We start from the raw sequence: 19235 nt of genomic DNA, 5'->3' as shown, positions 1-19235 counted from the left end.
AACAGGTGCTGACTGAGGTTTCTTTTTTGGGGATAAACTCTTGGCTAGGCTTATAAGGGCCAATGGACCATCAGCCTTGTAACCTCCTATGATCCTATAAGAATGATTTTTACTTTTGAGTGAATTGTTTTATTTTTGGTTTTCTTCCAGTAAAAGTCATTAGAAAATTTCCTTCACATATTTAAATGTAATAGTTGTCATTATTGTGTCATAAAATGCATTTAGAAGTTTTTTGCTTCAAAATACTGCCTGGTTTTGATTTTTTTTTTGTTTGTTTTTACAGCCAAAAATCTCTTGTAATAAAACATGATGACTAATATACAAAATGGTATTGGTTTGTTTTTAGACAGTTTTTGCTGCTTAACTAAATGCTGAGATGAATAGACGAAATAAAGTTCATCAGGCTCCCTATTGAAATGTCAGCATTTGAAATGTGGAGTGTTGGCAAGGCATGAAAAAATGTCTGAAACTACAGGAGAAGGGCAAATCTTGAAAACCACTCTTCTCCTTTAAACTTCTTTTTTGAGGGTGGACAAGACCACCTTGCACCCCACGGGTGGGAAAGCCACCAGCTCCGCCCAATCTCGTATATACAAACTCTGAGATCACCCTGCCTTTGAGAAAAGGGAATATCCTGGGGAATGGCATCTCAGACTTTGTTTGTATATTTGTTCTTTCAGCCATTCAGTCTCCATGTTTCAGGATTCGCTATAGCAGGTCCCAACATTTCAAATGGTTACCGGTTATCACCATACCACTTTTAAGGCAAAACCATTTCTGTATATCATGAGAGCTTGTATTCTTGTGTAGAAGTTCTTAACCCTGCCTATTTTCACTAAGTTATGTATGAACTTCACAGTATGTTAATCACTGAAGTTTTAAACCAATAATGAATGTCTTTGATAGGTAAATGTTGTAGTTGTTCCATATGAATGAATGTGGCATAACCCAAAAACTCAGTAGTGTTTATATTGAAAATCAGTTATTTATTTATTTATTTAAATGCATAAACAAATCCCCAAAGGACAGATGGTACATCACTTAAACAACGAATACAGGTAAGCATAATAAAATGGTCAACCAAAGCACAGCTGCAATACACACTCAAATTTATTGAAACAGGTAAGCAGTTTCTTACAGGTTCATAAGTTCATGGGTAGGTACTAGGCTATTGGCCCTAGGACCTATATAAGCCTAGCCAAAAAGGTACCCTGGCTTTTGCCACCCAAGAAAACTATTTTCCTATGCCCCTGTCAAGCAGAGGCACAGAAATGATCCCCAGGGTGTATTTCCTATTTCCCATCCAGTCATCAAGATTTTTCTTGAAGAGTGCTAATGAGGAGCTTTGTTTAATATAGATAGGTAGTTTGTTCCAGAGTATTGGAATTGTCTGGGACAGGAATCTATCTCTCCAGCATGTTCTGTTTATTGTGGTGATAAGGTTTAGGTCCCTAGAGTGTGTAGCTCGGAGGGGCTGGGATTTCTTTAAGTGGAGCATGTCCAACAGCTTTAGGTTTGATATAGCTTTGTATGTTACGCAGAGATCGCCTCTGAGTAAGCGATATGCGATTGAATATAGCTGGAGTTTTTTTGAGACGGTCTGCAAAGGGCATCTGTTCGAGGCCAGTAATCCTCTTTGTGAGGTATTTCTGTGGCCTTTCCAGTTGTTTTAGATGTCTTGTGAGGTTCATACCAAAAGGGGCGTTGTACTCTATAATGGGTTTAATGAGTGACGAGTAGAGGGGAACAATGAGCTTTTTTTTCTGGATAAGAAACTTTTTGCAATGAGGTGTGTCACGTAGAAGGATTTCCTGACCACTGTGGCAATGTGATTATCAAAGGAGAGACTACTATCCACCTGTGTCCCAAGGTCTCTTATCACACTTTTGGTGTTAAGTAGACTACTGCCTATGTGGTAGTTCATGAGTACAAAGTTTTTTACCAACAGGGATGACAATGCACTTTTTGGAATTGAGCTTGAGGCCATGGCTTTGACACCAGGCATATGTCTCAGTGAGGCACTTTTGTAGGATGTCCACATCATTAGGTGTTTTGATTATGGCTCCTAGTTTGCAGTCATCCATGAACTTCATTAGCCAAAGACCTTGTGTGATAGCCTGTACTTCAGAGAAGTGGATACCAAACAGGAGAGGACCCAGGACTGAACCCTGTGGTGCTCCACTTGTCACTGGTCTGAAGTCGGATTTGGAGTCTGCTACTTTCACAATGTGGGTTCTGTCCGTGAGCCAGTTGGCAACCCCTCTTGTGACATAGGGATTTATTCCTAGTTTAGTGAGTTTATCTATAATTCCAGAGTGTGGGATAGTGTCGTAAGCCTTGGTGAGATAGGCTGTGTGAACCACTTTACCCTCATCTACAGCTTTGGTGACTGCTTCAAAAAAGTCTATCAGGTTTAGGAGACATGACCTGCCTTTTACAAATCTGAACTGGGTGGGGACCAGAGTTTGGAGATTACCAGTGTCTTTGTTTATGAGTTCCAGGATGATATGTTCCATGGCCTTGCAGACCAGGCTCGTCAGGCTAATGAGGTGGTAGTTCCCGGGGTCCGTCGTGGCTCCCCCTTTGTGGAGTGGGATAACCATCACGGTGCGCCATTCAGTGGGCACAAAGCCTGAGGTTAGGCTTTGATTGAACATGGTACTTAGGTGGGATGCCAGTTCATTCTGTAGTTCATGTAGAATGCAGCCTGGGATGTTGTCAGGTCCCATGGATGCTGTGTCTTGGCTTTGGAGTGTAGAGATGGGCCCTTTAGGGGGTGGGGGTGGGGGGTAAAGTTAGCACTGACCCTATCTGCCAGGATGTTGGCAATATCAATTGGTTCTCTATATTTAGTGTCATTGTGCTGTCACAGCAACATACACCTACACCATCTGAGCTGTTGACCCCACAAGTTGCTTCATCAGACCATCACATATCACAGCCATGCTTTGGTTCACCATTTTATTTTATTTTTTCTGTATTTATTTTTATGCATTTGTTTGTTTGTTTATTTGTTTGTCTGTCAACTGGGCTAGAATATTGATCCTCCTGGATCTTTTCAGTTCCAACTCAGAATTATAAACTGAAGGAAAGCAGACATAACAATTTAGCAGTAAACACAAAGCAGCGGTGTACAGTCACATCCGACTTATGTGTTTGAGATGCATTGAACTGACTGCTAGGATATAAATAACAGGACAGCAGCCCCCTTAATACAGAAGAGGTAATAAGTGATCTGGGGACCCAGGTAGATAGTAATTTCTCCTTTGACAATCATATTGCCAAAGTAGTTAGGAAATCCTTCTATGTGGCCCATCTAATTACTAAGGGGTTCACATCTAGAAATAAAGAGGTTATAGTGCCCCTCTACTCATCACTCATCAGACCAATCATAGAGTACAATGCCCCATTTGGGATGTACCTCAAAAGACACTTCCAACAGCTTGAAAGACCACAAAAGCACCTCACCAAGAGGATTACTGGCCTCAAACATATGTCCTATGCAGCCCGTCTGAAAAAACTCCGGCTGTACTCAGTGGCATATTGCTTACTCAAAGGTGATCTCTGCCTGACTTACAAAGTCATGTCCAACTCAGAATTGATGGACATGCTCTACCTAAAGAAATCCAAGTCACTGCAAGCCACGCGCTCTAGTGAGCTAAACCTCGCCACAACAATAAATAGAACATGCTGGAGGGATAGATTCCTGTCACAGAGACTCCCCATGCTTTGGAACAAAATTCCTAGCTACATTAGGCAGAGCCTCTCACTAACACTCTTCAAGAGAAGCCTTGACGAGTGGATGGGTAACAGAAAGTTCACCCCAGGGTTCACTTCATTGGCTCTGCTTGACAGAGGCTCAGTTAATTAATCAATGGACACACTCTGGCTAGGCTTATAAATGCCCTCGGGCAGATAGCCTAGTACCTACCTATGAACCTATGACTGAGGCTTTGAGCTGTTAAGTAGCCACTTCCTCTGGCACAGGGTTTGAATCCCTCAGCCTTCATTTATTTACTGTATGATGTTGCACAAGTCATTTAGCCAGACAGTCCTCTAGGGCAGTTGACCTTTTGAACTATGTTTCTAAGAAGAGAATTAAAGTGACAGTTTCAGGACTTTTTTATAGACTGACTCCACTTGATATGTTCTAAGACAGAATAGGCTTATGTATATATGTTGAGAAGGTTGTACGTCAAAATTCTTTGAACTTTATTAGCCATCCTGCATCTTGCTCAGGTTGTCATATTTTAATGAAACATGACTTGCTTGGAAAAGAATTTTTGTTAGTGAATTTTCAAAAACATTTAATTAAACTTTTGGGATATAATGATAGCTTTAGTGGTATAGTGGGAGACTGCCCTGACTGTGCTATGGCAGATTAATGTAGCATGTTTCCTGTTCATTCTGTTGTCGTGGCTTCATTGAGACTACTTGTGGTAGCCTATGTTACAGTTAACTATAAAGTCAAATGGCAATTGTTAACTGATAACCTTTGTGTTGCTAGTTATTTTGGAAGTAATTTGTGGATTACAGTGACAAGACTGTAACTGAGATATGGAAGTTTTTTGAATGATGCATTTTTAAATTTAAAAGGCTAAACACAAAAAAAATCTTATCACTAGAATTATTGACAGTAAGATAAGAATATTTATTAGGTAAGAGATATCTCATCATAAGTCGTTACTAGACTAATGCCCTTAGGGCCCTTATAAGACTAGCCAGGTTCTTACCTTTATTTCCATGATTAGCACCTTTTGCCAGGTGGAAACCCGTAGTGAATTTATGGTCACCAATCCAATCGTCCAAATTGCGTTTGAAGAGGGCCAGCAAGGTGCTCTGTTTGACATGAAGTAGAAGTCTGTTCCAAAGGTGCGGTAACCTCTGGGAGACAAATCTGTCCCTCCAGCAGGTTCTGTTAATGTCACATACCAGGTTGATGTCCTTAGAGAGGGTAACTCGTGTACCATTTGACTTTCAGATATGAAACATTCCCAGTAACTCAGGGTCAGAGATTGCCTTACATGCAAAGCAAAGATCACCTCTGAGTAATCTGTATGAAATAAAATAAAGTGATGGTTATTTCATATGATCCCCATAGGACAGATGGCAAAGACCTTGAATTTTCTTTGTGAGGAACCTTCGTGTTTTCTCCAATTGCTGCAGGTGCTTAGAAAGGTACATACTAAAAGGGGCACTGTACTCCATTATTGGGATGATGAGGGAAGAGTATGGGGAGGTGAGAACTTTTTTTCTGGAGGCAATGTCCTTAATTATGAGATGAGCAATATAGAATGTTCTTGCCACTGTGGAGACATGGTGGCCAAAGGTAAGGTTGCTGTCAACCTATGTGCCCAGGTCTCTCACCGCTGAGTGCATACTTAGGGTGTTGCTATTGTTGTAGTAGTTAGCAGGAACATCGCTTTTACCAAAAGGAATGATAATATATTTTTTTCATTGATTTTAAGGTTATAACTTTAGCACCAATCATTTGTTTAACACCCTCTTGTAGGATGTAGACATCCTTTGGGGATTCCATGACCACTCCCAGTTTGCAATCATCAGCAAACTTTGTCAGCCACAGACCTTTAGGTTTTGCTTGTACTTTGGGGAAACAGATTCCAAACAGTAGAGGTCCCAAGACTGATCCCTGTGGAACACCACTCCTTACGGATCTGCTATTGGAGGTGGATTTCCATATTTTGACTATATGAGTTCTATCAGTGAGCCAGTTAGTGAACCATCTAATGATTTAAGTGTTGATGCCTAGTTGGGTGAGTTTGTCAATGATGCCTGAGTGGGGGACAGTGTCAAATGCCTTGGCTAAGTCCAGGTAGGTTGTATGCAGAGATTTCCCCTTGTCCACAGCCTTGGTGACTGTCTCGAATAAGTCCACCAGGTTTAACAAGCATGATCTCTCTTTGACAAATCCAAACTGAGTAGGGCCAAGTGTTTGGAGATTACCTATATCTTTGTTGATAAGGTCCATGATGATTCACTGCATGACCTTGCAGATAAGGCTAGTCAGGGTAACAGGACTATAGTTCCCAGGGTCAGTGGAAGCATCACCTTTGTGCAAGAGAGTAATAGTGGCCATTTTCCATTCATTTGGTATGAATCTGGTTCTTAGACTATGATTGAAAAGAGTACCTAATATTGTTTTTCTTTCGGCTTTTCCCAGTTAGGGGTCACCAAAGCGGGACTCTGGTCTGCTAATGATTGGCAGTCTATTGTTATGGTGCCAAGGTGCCAGCCCGATGCCCAACCTTCAATGAAGGCACGCCCATTCACGCATGTCTTTCGAACGCCACTCGACCACAGGGAGGACATGCAGACTCCACACAGAAGGCGCTCCAGCTGAGAATCGATTGGGAGAACCTCTTGCTGTGAGGTGACAATGCTACCGCTGCACCACCCTAATAGTGTTGCTAATTCATGTTGGAGCCCATGTAAGACGTAACATGGGATGTTACCAGATCCCACAGATTCTGTGTTTTTGGCCTTAGAGAGGGCATTTATGACATGCTGTTTAGAGATGCAAAGTTGGGGGCAGGTGGTAGAGATGTCAGGAGGTACATGTGGTGGAGACAAGGGGAGTGAAGTTTTCACAGAATCTGTCAGCCAACAGGTTCGCTATGTCCAAAGACTCAGTATATGTGGTATCATTAACTACCAGTTCTGCACAAATCTGGGCCTTTCCTCTTAGGTTATCGAAGTAACTATAGAATGCCTTGTGGTTGTCTTTTTGTTGAGGAAGCTAATTATTTGGACTCATAGTTTGCTTTGGAGAAATTCACAAGAAGTCTTATTTGTTTAAGCTGAAGAGGAAGTGTTTCCAGTTTTAAGAGGGCTGACTCCCTCTTACTCTTAGACAGCAATTTCTTCCTCTTATTGTAAAGTCTGTTAATGGTAGTTGTCCACCAGACAGGTTTGCTCTTCCTTGAGGAGCTTGTTTTGATGCTGTCAGGTAAGGCCAAGTCAGTGCAGTGATACAGGTGTTTGTATAAAGCTTCGGTGTAGTGTTAATCATAGTTTCCAGTTCCACCTGAGGAAGGAGGTGCAGTGAAGCTATTTATACCATCCTGTAAGAGGTTATAATCTGCTTTGGAGAATGTTTTTCAGTTTAGTTGCTACTGAGGTGGAGTTAGGTGTTGATAGTTACTTCAAATGAGACTAATTTGTGGTCAGATCTCACCAGGAAAGACCTCCAAAATGGGAATGGGGAGGTGCTACAGTGGCCCCAGTATTGGTGAGCACCAGATCTAAGATGTTGGCATCCTTTTTGGGGGTGTCAACAAGCTGAGCCATGGCACTAGAGATAATGAAGTCGAGGAACCTTTGGGCAAATTAATTTGAGCATGGGAGGATCCCTGGTAGTCTATTGGTTAGGATTTGGCACTCTCACTACCACAGCCTGGGTTAGATTCCCAGTCAGGAAACTTCAGGGAATAATTTACCTAGACAATGGTTGGGTAGTGATAGTCACCCAAAACCATGGTGTTTGGATGTATTTTGATAGAATCAAGTAGATCCAAATAGACAGAGTGGGTGTCCTGAATCATGGAGAGGGTCCTGTAAATACACATAGTGGGCCACCTGATTCATGGAGGGGGACCTGTAGCTGGCAGGCACTTGATTCATTGTCCTACCAACAGTTAATTGCACCTGAAGTGCTTCTAGGGAGTCATGCTGTTTAACCAATCTGGAGGTGTATGTATCTTTAATGAATATTGATACACCGCCTTCTTTAGATTTCACACTTTCAGCCTGAGGTCTAAACATGTGGAAGGAGGTGTAACCCAGTATGGTTGGTGTGCTGTCCACAGCTTTGAACCAGGTCTCTCTGATTGAATAAATGTCTGCATCTTCCAAGGTCAGGACAGCTTCCAGTGAGTGCAGTTTCATGATGAGACTTCTAGTGTTTAGCAGCATAACCTTGAGGTTGTTTTTAGACAGAGTTTTTACATTAGGAATTTTGTTCTTGAGACATGGCCTAAAAAAGGCACTAAGGGGTGGCAAGAGCTTTAGCCAGTAGCTGAAATCCCATGGTCACAGATGAAGACCATTTCTGGCAAAGTATCAAGGTCTGTCAATCATGTCATCCCAGGCTGACAGATGGTGTATCGTCTTAGAATGACACCAGAAGCTCAACCAATTGTTTAAGTCAGTCATTTTCTGTGTGTATTGAGGCATCATCCTAGGTGAAGGTAAAATGCTGCTTAAGGCTAGGGACATGCCTGCCTGAGATACATAGGTTCATAGGTGTGTACTAGGCTAATAGCCCTGGAGCCTTTACAAGCCTAGCCCATAGAGGTGCCTTCGCATGGTGCCGCCCGATGTTAGTTTCCCATGCCTCTTTTAAGTAGAATCACTGGAGTGATCCCCTAGATGAACTTTCTCTTTCCCATCCACTCATCAATATTTCTCTTGAAGAGGGCCAATGAGGTGCTCTGCTTGACATGTATGGGAAGTCTATTTCAGAGCATGGGCAGTATCTGGGTTATGAACCTGTCCCTCCAGCATGTTCTGTTGATTGTGGTAATGAGGTTGAGGTCTCTGGAGCATGTGGTGCGGAGGTATTGGGATTTCTTTAGATGTAGCATTTCTGACAGAGTTGGGTTGGACATGGTTTTGTAAGTCAAGCAGAGATCACCTCTTAGTAGATGATATGAGAGAGAATAGCTGGAGTTTTTTGAGTCTGTCCCTGTAGGACACGTGTTTAAGGCCTAGGATCCTCTTCGTGAGGTACTTTTGTGGCCTTTCCAGCTGTTGCATCTGTCTAGTGAGGTACATGCCAAATGGGGCATTATACTTGATGATTGGCCTAATGAGGGAAGAGTAGAGAGAGATCGTGACCTCTTAATTCCTGGATGCAAAACCCTTGGTAAAGAGATGTGCCACATAGAAGGACTTTCTGACCACAGTGGCAATGTGGTGGTCGAAGGAGAGGTTGCTGTTAACCTGTGATTCAGATCTCTTATAATGCCTTCAATGTTCAGTGGGCTCCCATCAATGTAGCAATTAGTGGGAGCTGAGTTTTTTCCAAGGGGGAGCTTAAGGCCATGGTTTTGACACCAGTCAGTGGTTTCAGTGAGGCCTTTATGTAAGATGTCTACATCACTTTGGGGAGTTAATAATGGCTCCCAGCTTGCAGTCATCCACAAACTTGGTCAGCCAGAAGAGAGGACCCAGGACCAATTCCTGTGGGACTCCACTCATGACCAGTCAGCAGTCTGATTTACAATCTGCTACTTTCACACTGTGGGTTCTGTCTGTGAGCCAATTTGCAACCCACCTAGCGATATAGGGGTTGATGCCTAGTTTGGTGAGTTTATCAATAATTCCTGAGTGGGGAATGGTATCAAAGGCCTTAGCCATATCGTGGTAGGCTGTATGAACTGCCTTGCCCTTATCCACAGCTCTGGTGACTAACTCAAAGAAGTCAACCAGGTTGAGCAGGCATGATCTTCCTTTCACAAAACCAAATTGTGTGGGAACTAGAGTTTGGAGATTCCCTATATCCTTGTTAATTAGATCCATGATGATGTGCTACATAGCTTTACATATCAGACTCATCAGGTTAATGGGGCGAAAATTCCCAGGGTCTGTAGTCACTCCTCCTTTATGGAGAGCGATGACTATAGCAGTGCACCATTTGGTAGGGACAAAGCCTGAGGTGAGGCTGAGATTGAACAGGACACACAGATGTGGTGCCAGTTCATTTTGTAGTTCATGAAGAACACATCCAGGGATATTGTCGGGTCCTATGGAAGCTGTATTCTTAGCCTTGGACAATGCAGCTTTAACCAGTGCTGCAGTAATGCTGGGTACCTGGCATTCCTCCGGTATTGTGATTGGTCCTTTAGGGGGTCAGAGAGGGTTAAAGTTGGCACTGAATCTGTTGGCCAGTATGTTGGCAATGTCTGTTAGCTCAGTATAGGAGATACCATTGTGCAGTAACTCAGAGCAAACCTGGGTATTGCCGTGGCGATTCTTGATATAACTGTAGAAGGCGTTGTGATTGTTTTTAGTGTCTGCCTCAATTCTGCCTTCATGACTGGCTTTAGAGGTTTTGATGAGGGATCTCAACTTTTTTTGAGGCTAATAAGGGAGTTTTTCCAGTCTTGGGACTTCACTTTTTTCTGCAACAGTTTCTTCCTTCTGTTATAGAGTTTATCAATGGCAGGGGACCACCAGATTGGCTTCCTTTTTTTTGGAGGAGAGTGTCTTGGTTCTGTTGGGTATAGCTAGTTCCATGCATTTATGTATGTGTTCGTACAGTGCATTGGTGTATTATTCGGCAGTCATGCATCTATTTTCCATTGACATGTGTGCCATGAAGTTAGCCATCTCTGTTTTTAGGAGCTCAAAGTCAGCTTTGGAGAAGTTTCTCATGGAGGTAAGATGAAAAAAAAAATGGTTTATCCTAAACACTGCAGTGTGCACTACAGGAGTTAGATGTGAAAGTAGGTAACTTGAGTTTTACCCGTCTAAAAGTTAAGTTTTTGTGGAGAGTCACTATTTTTAAAACAGCGAGATAAATTGAAAGGGGGTGGTCACTATTGTATTCTGGTACTGTGGAATAGGTAGGATGGCCAATATATTTAAATAGTTGAAGGGGAGAGATTTCACAAAATGATAATTTTGTGCTTACTCACACCAGCCAGTAAAAGCAGAGAGGAAATGAGATATATGGTCAAATTAGCATAAGGGGCAGGCAACTAGAAAGACAGTGGTGTTTAAGACACAACAGTTACCGGGTGGGAAAATTTCTGTCTGACTCACAAGAGACAGAGCTGTGGTCTCAAGTTTTAATATGCAGTTAAAAGCAGAATACAAGTAAAACACAGTGTAAAGACAACAAATCACAGTATACAAAATAGGAAAAGGCAATAAAGCAATACAAAATATAACAAATAAAAGCAAATTAATCTTTACCTCACAGCAAACTGTAGCAGAGTCTGGGTGAGCCTTTCCAGTAAAGCCTGGACATGGTCCAAGAGCTCAGTCATGTGTCTCTTCATATAGTCCAGAGAGGTACATCTGAAGTCATTCACACCAACATGGACTATAATGGAGTCATAACAGTACCTTTTGCTGAGAAACTTGAGTGCATGTGTGATATGGCATATCTTGGCACTTGACAGTCAGCTGACTGTGACCTTTTCCTTATCCAGCCTGGTGAGAGGAACATCAATGTGTCTCACGATGGAATCACCTATGACTAATATCTTTGATTTTGTGTTTTGCTTTAAGTGTTTGACTGATAAGACACTGGTGCATGAGCTATTATGTGTAACATGTTCTGCAGAGGAAGTATTATGTGTAATGTGCTTGTGTTTGTGTTTGGAAGGTATCTGGTGTTAAGGTATGTTTCAGGTGAGGACTTCCACATATGTAGGTATGTGTGATATGGGTTTGCTTGGAGTAGGGGCTGAGGTGTCCATGCTGGCAACATGATGATTGTCATATGTACTGAGTGATGTGTGAGAGATCATGGATTCAAGCCAGGTTCTTAATATAGTTGCATCTCTCATACATTGTGTTTGTGTGTGTACTAGGAGTAGAGGGTTGTCTGTGAACATGAAACAGTTGCAGCACTGCCTCAGTTTGCCAGTGTCAACCAAGCTGGCTGGAGAATCTGTGGGAAATTGTCCATCCGCTTAAATTATTGACAGTAAGACGAGAATATTTATCAGGTAAACTATTGAAAATAGTAACACTGTAGGTACTCCAACTTTGAATTTGATGAATTTTATGAAGTAACAGTGAAGTTAATAAAAACTGAGATATAATAAGTGGATGTGATAATAGGGAGAGTGAGGAGAAGATACATAATGGATTTAAGGCTGTGCCAAATGCTTGTAATGTCGATTGTTTTAACCGAGAGATTGGCATGATTAACGAAATGTTACTATGGAGTCGTAAGCACAGATACAGTAATACTCAGATTTTAACTGTAGCTTGAAAAAGAACGCTAATAAAGGTTTAGATAGTATTAAATGTAAGGAATTGCTAAAATGTGACTAACTGCATCTGAGGAAGGACAGATGGGGAACACGTTTAAAGCAGAAATCTATTATTTCTTGTTTTCAGAAGGTTTGGAAACAGATTGGGTAAAATTAATATAGCTGTATAGTCTGACAGTCTGACTTTTGAGGCCACTTCTCAGAAAGGTATAACAAAGGGAAAGGAGAATTAACAAAGGGAACAGTTATAGGATGAACATGTTAATATGGTGTCTTTTATGGCACATGCATGAAATGGGGGAGAATATTTAATATGAAATGGGGGAGAATATTTAAGAAGAAATATGGGAAAGTGTGTATATGGAAGTAGAAAAATAATGACTCGAGGCGAGAAAATAAACAAGATATTGGTAGAAGAGTTTGACCAGTTCATACAGCAGAGGAGTTTAGGCTGTTTTAACAAGAAGGAAAATTGTGAATTCTGTAAAGAAAATATAATAGACATAATAAATCATCAAAGTTTTTTTGTAAAAAAAATATATTATGTAGACAAAACTTCCTTTCCTGAAAAGGAAACAGAGGTTACCTCTTTTTCATAAAGAAAGTTAATTAGGATGAGTGTAAAGTAAAATAATTGGAAAATGTAGATAGAGGAAGAAATATGTGTAAAATAACCAAGCTTGCATTATAAATATGTAAGAAAGATGTAAGCTGAAAAATGAGAAAAAGGTAAAAATGAAGCATGACATCAAACTTGAATTGATAAAACGACTAGAGCTGCAAAAAGAAACAGTATCATACAAGGATAAAATACTGAGGAAGTAAGAGAGAGTAGTTCACTAGAAATAGTATTGGGAATTCCTTTTTAAAAGGATGGGAAAGAAAGAGAAGGAATGTGTTGTGCAGGTTGTGAATGAAGGATTTAGTTGTGGAATAAACGAGGAAGCCATTTGAGTTGGAGTAACACATTTTGTGTGGAAGAAATAAAAAGCAGATAAAGTTTGCATCTTATGTTATATCAATACTAATGTGAATATTGTAAAAGAGATTTGTTTATTTAATTATTGTAATAGAGGATGGCATTTATGGTACAGGTAAAAATGCAAAGGGAATGTTGGTTACAACAGAATAACTCACATATGGTACAATAAGGGAGCAAAAGGCAAAACTGATATATTGCGCTAATTGTGTCTGTCATGACCCTGCATGGGTTGTGCATGTGTGGATGGATGAATGGATGACTAAGCATGGAAAATTATGGTGTTGGAGAAAAGGCTATGAACAGGGTTTAAGACTATTTATGAAAAAATGTGGATGAAAGCTTTTATTAAAGAATAGTTAAAGACAAAAGTTGGATAAAAAAGAAGTCTGACAAAGATGGCATATGAGTGCTATAGTCTTTATGTTGATAAAGAATACAGCCATTGAAAATTTTACTAAAAACTATTAACAGCTAGATGAATTGTCATGGAAGGGGTTTATCATCCACTCGATAAAAATTATACTGATTTAGTTTTATTATTAACATTAAAGAATGAGTTACGTAGATATAAAATGGTGGTCATTCTGTTAGGGATTGTAAACTTAAAATTAAATAAAGAAAAGAATAAAGAATAAGGTTAAAACTGGAAGGGCATATTTTTCAGAAACAGAAGCATTAGTGTTAGAGATGAAGTGTGAAAAAAGTGATAAATAGATAACTGAAAGAGCCTTTAATAGAAATAAAATATGAAGCATTTGAGGAAAAACTATATACTGGAAGTCTGAGAATATGCTACCTTCAGAAACAGAAACTCTTAAGAAGGAGTTTCAAATTGGCAAAAATAAAAGTTTGGGTTGTTAAATTCAGTGGTTCATTTGACATTGTTGCATTTATTATGGGTCTTGAATAAAATATTGTTGGCTAAAGATGTATTGATAAGTAAATTACTGTTAGGAATTGAGAAGAGTATTGACATAACATAAAACACAATGAGAGAAGAAAGCTAGATGCGGAATGATTATTCATAATATAAAAGAATATGTTGTGGAAGTTAGAAACATATATATACAAATATACCCAAGAACTGAAAAGAATGGTTCTAAAGGTGTTATGGATGAGTTTTATTGATAGTGATTATTTAGGACATGGAAGAAAACAAAACCTGTAAGTGACAGGCATCAAGAATTTAAACAAACACAGTGATTTTTTGATTTTTGTGGAGGTTAGTAACAAATCAATTTAGTTATAAGCACAGATTTGAGTGGGTGGAAAGGGAAGAGAGATGTTATGTGTTTTTTTAAGCACCCCACTGTTTGGGGTTAAGGGGAAGAGTATATTTATTCTGGGTAATTGTTCCTGCAGTGGAATCTCTGATGAAGATCCATGATTGTGTGAGAGTGCTGGTTTTAAGGGATGTGGAGCAGTCTTGGGGTTACATCACCTGTAGAAGTAAGTGAGATGCTATCATTGAGACATTGACACACCTAGTGCACGACAAATCCTGGCATTTTATGGGATATATGCACTGGGATCAGGGAGTCAAACTGTAAAAATTTCAAACCATCCCTAACTCCTGCCTTAAATGATGTTCAGTGTCCCGTTATCCTTGCTATGATGATGGGGCTTCGATGGACTAATTTTCTGAGGAAGGAATGAATTACCAGCAGGGAGAAGGGGCAAAAAAGCACATGCTAAATAAGAGATCTGAAGAAAAAGGTAGTATATTTTATGATGTAGAAGAAAATATTTAAATGTGTGTTTTCAAAATGTAAAACACTTTTTTTGGAAAAAGTAATCAACATTTACATGGGATAAATATGGTCAGTATTGTCTAAGTTGCATAATGCAGAGAAAAAAACAAGAAATTAAAAAGACAGATTACAGTGTAATAAACTGCATAATAAAGAATTTAAGTGAGAAAAATTTTGATAGCAAAAACAGTGGGGGTAAAGAGAAAAGTTACAATTGTAAATAATGTATATGGTCTTAGAAATATGTAAAACATGTTAAATGTGTAAATATTTAAATAAAAAAAACTCTCATGGCTTTCAGGAAATGTGACAGGCTTCTTAACATCCTCCTAAATTCCCATCAACCCATAGAGATGGGACCTTGAGTAAATATTTACTCTAAAGGATGACCCTTCAGAAGTACAGGAGCTGCCCAAACAGTAATTGCAGGGTCAGTATTAGAACATGAATCCATATACCTGGTGTGTAGAAAGTACTGACAACCTTCTGATCCAGCACAAAAACAGTATATCTATATTTTAAATTTGTTTTTAAGTTATGCAAATCTCATTCTGGGCTGCAGTATCAAACTTTTTTTATTTAATGTATCCTATATTTTGAAGGATTCTTGAATGCAGGTTGTGTAATCTCATTGTTTTAAGCATCTTTCATTCTAGTCATTGCACAGAATTTATGATGATCTTTGTGGTAGCCTCCTGTGTTTTATTTATATTCTGTGTTGTAGAGTGGAACTACCTGAATGTATTCCATAACAGGCAGTTGTCTCCTCAGCCAGTCTCCCTGGTTTACAAGACTCCTTTACTACTCTGGTTTTAGCCAGTTGTTTCTTTGCCTTGTTAATCCTTTCATGCAGTTTCTTTTAGTGATCACTGGAAATTCTTTTAACCAGTGATCAGTCAGTGTTGTCTGTTTTAGGACATTCTTTCAGATTTACTTGTGTTTGTTTTATCCCACAGAACTATATTGTCTTGGTGCCTCCTGCTTTACCTCGTAACCAGAACTGGACTAGAAAACTATGGATTGGGGAACGTGGCAGAAATGTATCAGTGGGGTTGGGAAAGTACAGAAAAAGGCGTTTATGGGAAATATGCATCAAAAGAAGACACTGTCTGATTTTTGGGGTTAAGGTATTCTGTAACAGAGAGAAATGCATTTTTTAAACATTCATTGTGAATGCAATAAATTGAAATGGCTTTTCTTGACTTGAGAAAGCTTACTTAAGATAGGAGAGTTTTAGGGGGTGTTGGGGGAAGTCAGATATTTTTATAAAATTTCTGACTTAACCCACTGGGTAGGGAAGTGGGCCACCTGGTGTATGTGTGTGTGTGGGGAGAGATTACCCACAGCCTAATCCCCTTTCTGAATAGGACAGTTATTAATAACCAAGCTGTGTTTGTAGTTGTTTTCCAATGTTTTGTCCCATTTTATCTTAGTTGCCTGATAGAGACCACTCCCTTTCTAAGACTTTATGCCTTCATTCTTGTTTAAAGATAGAATTAAAGATTCTTTTCATTGCATCCTTAAAGCTCATAAAGTGAATTATAGTTTTGCTCACCCAGCACTGCACTAATGGGTCTTAAAGTTCATAGCAGTATCTGTATGCTTGTCCTGGCACTTTACAGACATTGGTGATGGGTATAGTAGCCATATTGGTGTTTTACGCTGTCCTTCCAATGGAAGGTCATCAAAGTACTTCTGCAACTCATGGTCTTGTTGTTCATGTGGTTTAATTATGTTTTCTTTTTATTATTTTTGTTCAATCCATAGGACAAGATAAAAACAACTTTAACACCTTTAGAATCCAAAGTGAAACAATTTCAATACATGCAAAACCATCATGAGAAGGGAATTAGAGATATAAAAGTAAGTAAGGTGAATGGTTAATTCCAAATGTCTTAAAGACAAATAATTTATAAGAAATGCATATGGCATCTGTTATACCTTTTCTAGCAGTGCTCCTATTTTAAAGCTAATTTTATTACATGTGATTTATTGGTTATCAGTGAGAAGAGTTTGAGAGAAACCTGTTCATGGTACCTTTGTTGTTTGTGTTGAGTAGTGATGAAGAAAAGTGGAAATGTTTTTAATCTAAGATTCAGTAATGTATACTGTTATGTCTGGCAGCATCTTGTAAACAGTGCTTAAAGGTTGTTTTGGAATATTTTACTCGTGAATGTGAAACTGATTTGTGCAGGCATTTGCTAACATAATTATCTGCAGGCATTTGCTAACATAATTATCTGCAAGACCATTGTCTTACGATAGTACATGATGATAAAGAGTTGATAATAAATGTTTACCGACTGTCCTGAAGTGATGTACCGTCACTTTACAGTGGTTACTTTAATCATGAATGTCTTACTTTTTAATTTACAGTCCATTTTAGTCCAGTCTTTGTGCGCCTGTAAATCCACATCTCTGTTTAATGACATACTATATATACTTAACACCAGTGAATGGAGCAGGGCCTTCGCAGTGCACAATACGTATCATATGATGCTGCAAGTGTTGTAGTCAGAACTGAGTTAACATGCAGATGTTGAATTACACAGGACATTGAGCATATAATACAAGAAAAAAGATTGTTAAAATATAAGTAGTATATCCCTAGATATACAAAAGTACCTCTTCATGCCTTATACCTCCTTACTGTCCCTTCTTCACTCACTTTCTTAGTTCTGTCAGTTTCTCTCCCCTGACTCTTTCTAAACATAACATGACCCTTTTTTCTCTGATTTCATATTGTAATTCCTGTTTGTATTATACTAACTTAGCTTTAGCCCAATTTAAAGAAAAATTAAACTTTCTCTAAATATTAAATCATTGTCATATATGTTGAATGTATTCTTAACTGATGTTTTCATATTGTGTATAATTTGGTATAATTATTTAAATTATAGTTGTTTTTGTATTTTTTTTTGAAGAATGTAAAATTGTTCTTAAAATGTTTTTTAGTACTTTGGAGCTCTTCTCCCTGGGCCTCCAGTGAAAATGGGCTCCTACACAGTCAGACTTTTCCACTAATCAAATGTCAATCAATAAAAAAAATTTAAATTAAAATAGGATTAACACGTTAAATAGATTTTGCATTTTAATGGCAAAAAAAATATGTTTTTGGTAGCTGTACTGATTGTGTTTCAATGCAGTTAAAAAGGATTAACAAGTTTTAACTCTCAAATGCATTTCACTGCACATTAGTGATAGTAAAGACCTCCCATTACGTAACACAAATCTGTTTCCATCTCCATAGGTCTACACAAGTCATTCTGTACCACAGCTATGTGTATTGCAAACCTACAAGCACACACAAGCCATTCTGCTTCAGATAGATTTTCTTTCCTCATAGATCCTCACAAGCTGTTAAGCATTATAGATATATTCCTTTGCTGTAGGCTCACATGAGCCATTTTGCATTACAGATCTGCTCACCAACCCATAGAAACAGAAAATACATTTTTCGTTATGGGTCTTCCTCATAGCTGACACCCAGAAAAGTATGCAAGGTATTTTGCATCACTGCTGTAAATTATCAGACCCTGCAAAAGTGCATGTGTGTGAAATACACACACACTCACACACACACACACACACACACACACACACACACACACACACACACACACACACACACACACACACACACACACACATATATATACATTCGTGATTCGTATCAGTTGAACAAAAACTCAAAATATTGAAACCCAAAATACTGAAAACCTATTTAATGTAGGGCACAAGTCCCACTATACCCCTTTCTAATTATATATATCAACTCTGTAATCGCACAACAGTGGAGAAAAATACAATTTTCATTCTGACTGTTGCAGTAGCCTGTGGTTTGTACTTTGTATCATGCCAAAGATACAACTGGTCAGCTTCAAGAAGCTATCATCCCTTCCCACACTGTCATACTCTCTACCTGTAGGCTGATCCCTTTTTAGAAGGTTACTGCACAAACAACCAGACTGGTTAAATATCTTTAGAACTTTCTTACCACCTAAAGGAATTAAATACGAGAGCCATCACAGTAAACAGCAATTGGCAACAGGCTTCATTTCTGGCAGATAAGTCCCCATAGGAGAAACTTTCCACACAGAAAATATTTTTGATGTTTCTATTTTTTGAAAAATGCTGGCAATTTTATTAATATCTTAAGTTTCTTGTGAAGAACCACATTTTTTTTTTGTTTTAGAACAGGGCTTCTTATTAAATACTGGGACTGTTTTGAGAGAGAGATGTACTGCATTTTAACTAAAGTGCAAGGATTTTAAGTGTAGAAATTGTTTTTATGTACTTGAGTGTTTTGGTTCTTATGTACTCTTTGTGACTACTTGCCTTCATTTTCCTGCTTGAGCCATTTTGTGTGAAAATGCTATATTTAAGCACTTGAAATTTATTTGAGGAATAGAAATGTATTTTATGTTTGGAGCTTGAGTACACGTTGAGACATTTTTTACTTAATTTGTTTTCTCTCCACAATAATGTGGTACATAAGTAGGAGGACACCGGCCCATACCCCTGTGCTGGCTG

General features: G+C 38.9%; 1 protein-coding gene across 1 annotated transcript in view; it reads left to right on the top strand.

The window, feature by feature from the left end:
- Positions 1 to 19235, top strand: part of LOC122814393 (zinc-binding protein A33-like) — a 96854-nt gene that overhangs the window by 35092 nt on the left and 42527 nt on the right. The window contains exon 2 of the mRNA XM_044086977.1: positions 16470 to 16565. Within this exon, the coding sequence (XP_043942912.1) occupies positions 16470 to 16565 (96 nt within the window). The remainder of the gene's footprint in view (positions 1 to 16469; positions 16566 to 19235) is intronic.

Source organism: Protopterus annectens, chromosome 10.part0, assembly GCF_019279795.1.
Source record: "Protopterus annectens isolate FY-2018-M chromosome 10.part0, PAN1.0, whole genome shotgun sequence".
NCBI lineage: Eukaryota > Metazoa > Chordata > Ceratodontiformes > Protopteridae > Protopterus > Protopterus annectens.
This window is presented reverse-complemented; position numbering and strand designations above follow the sequence as displayed.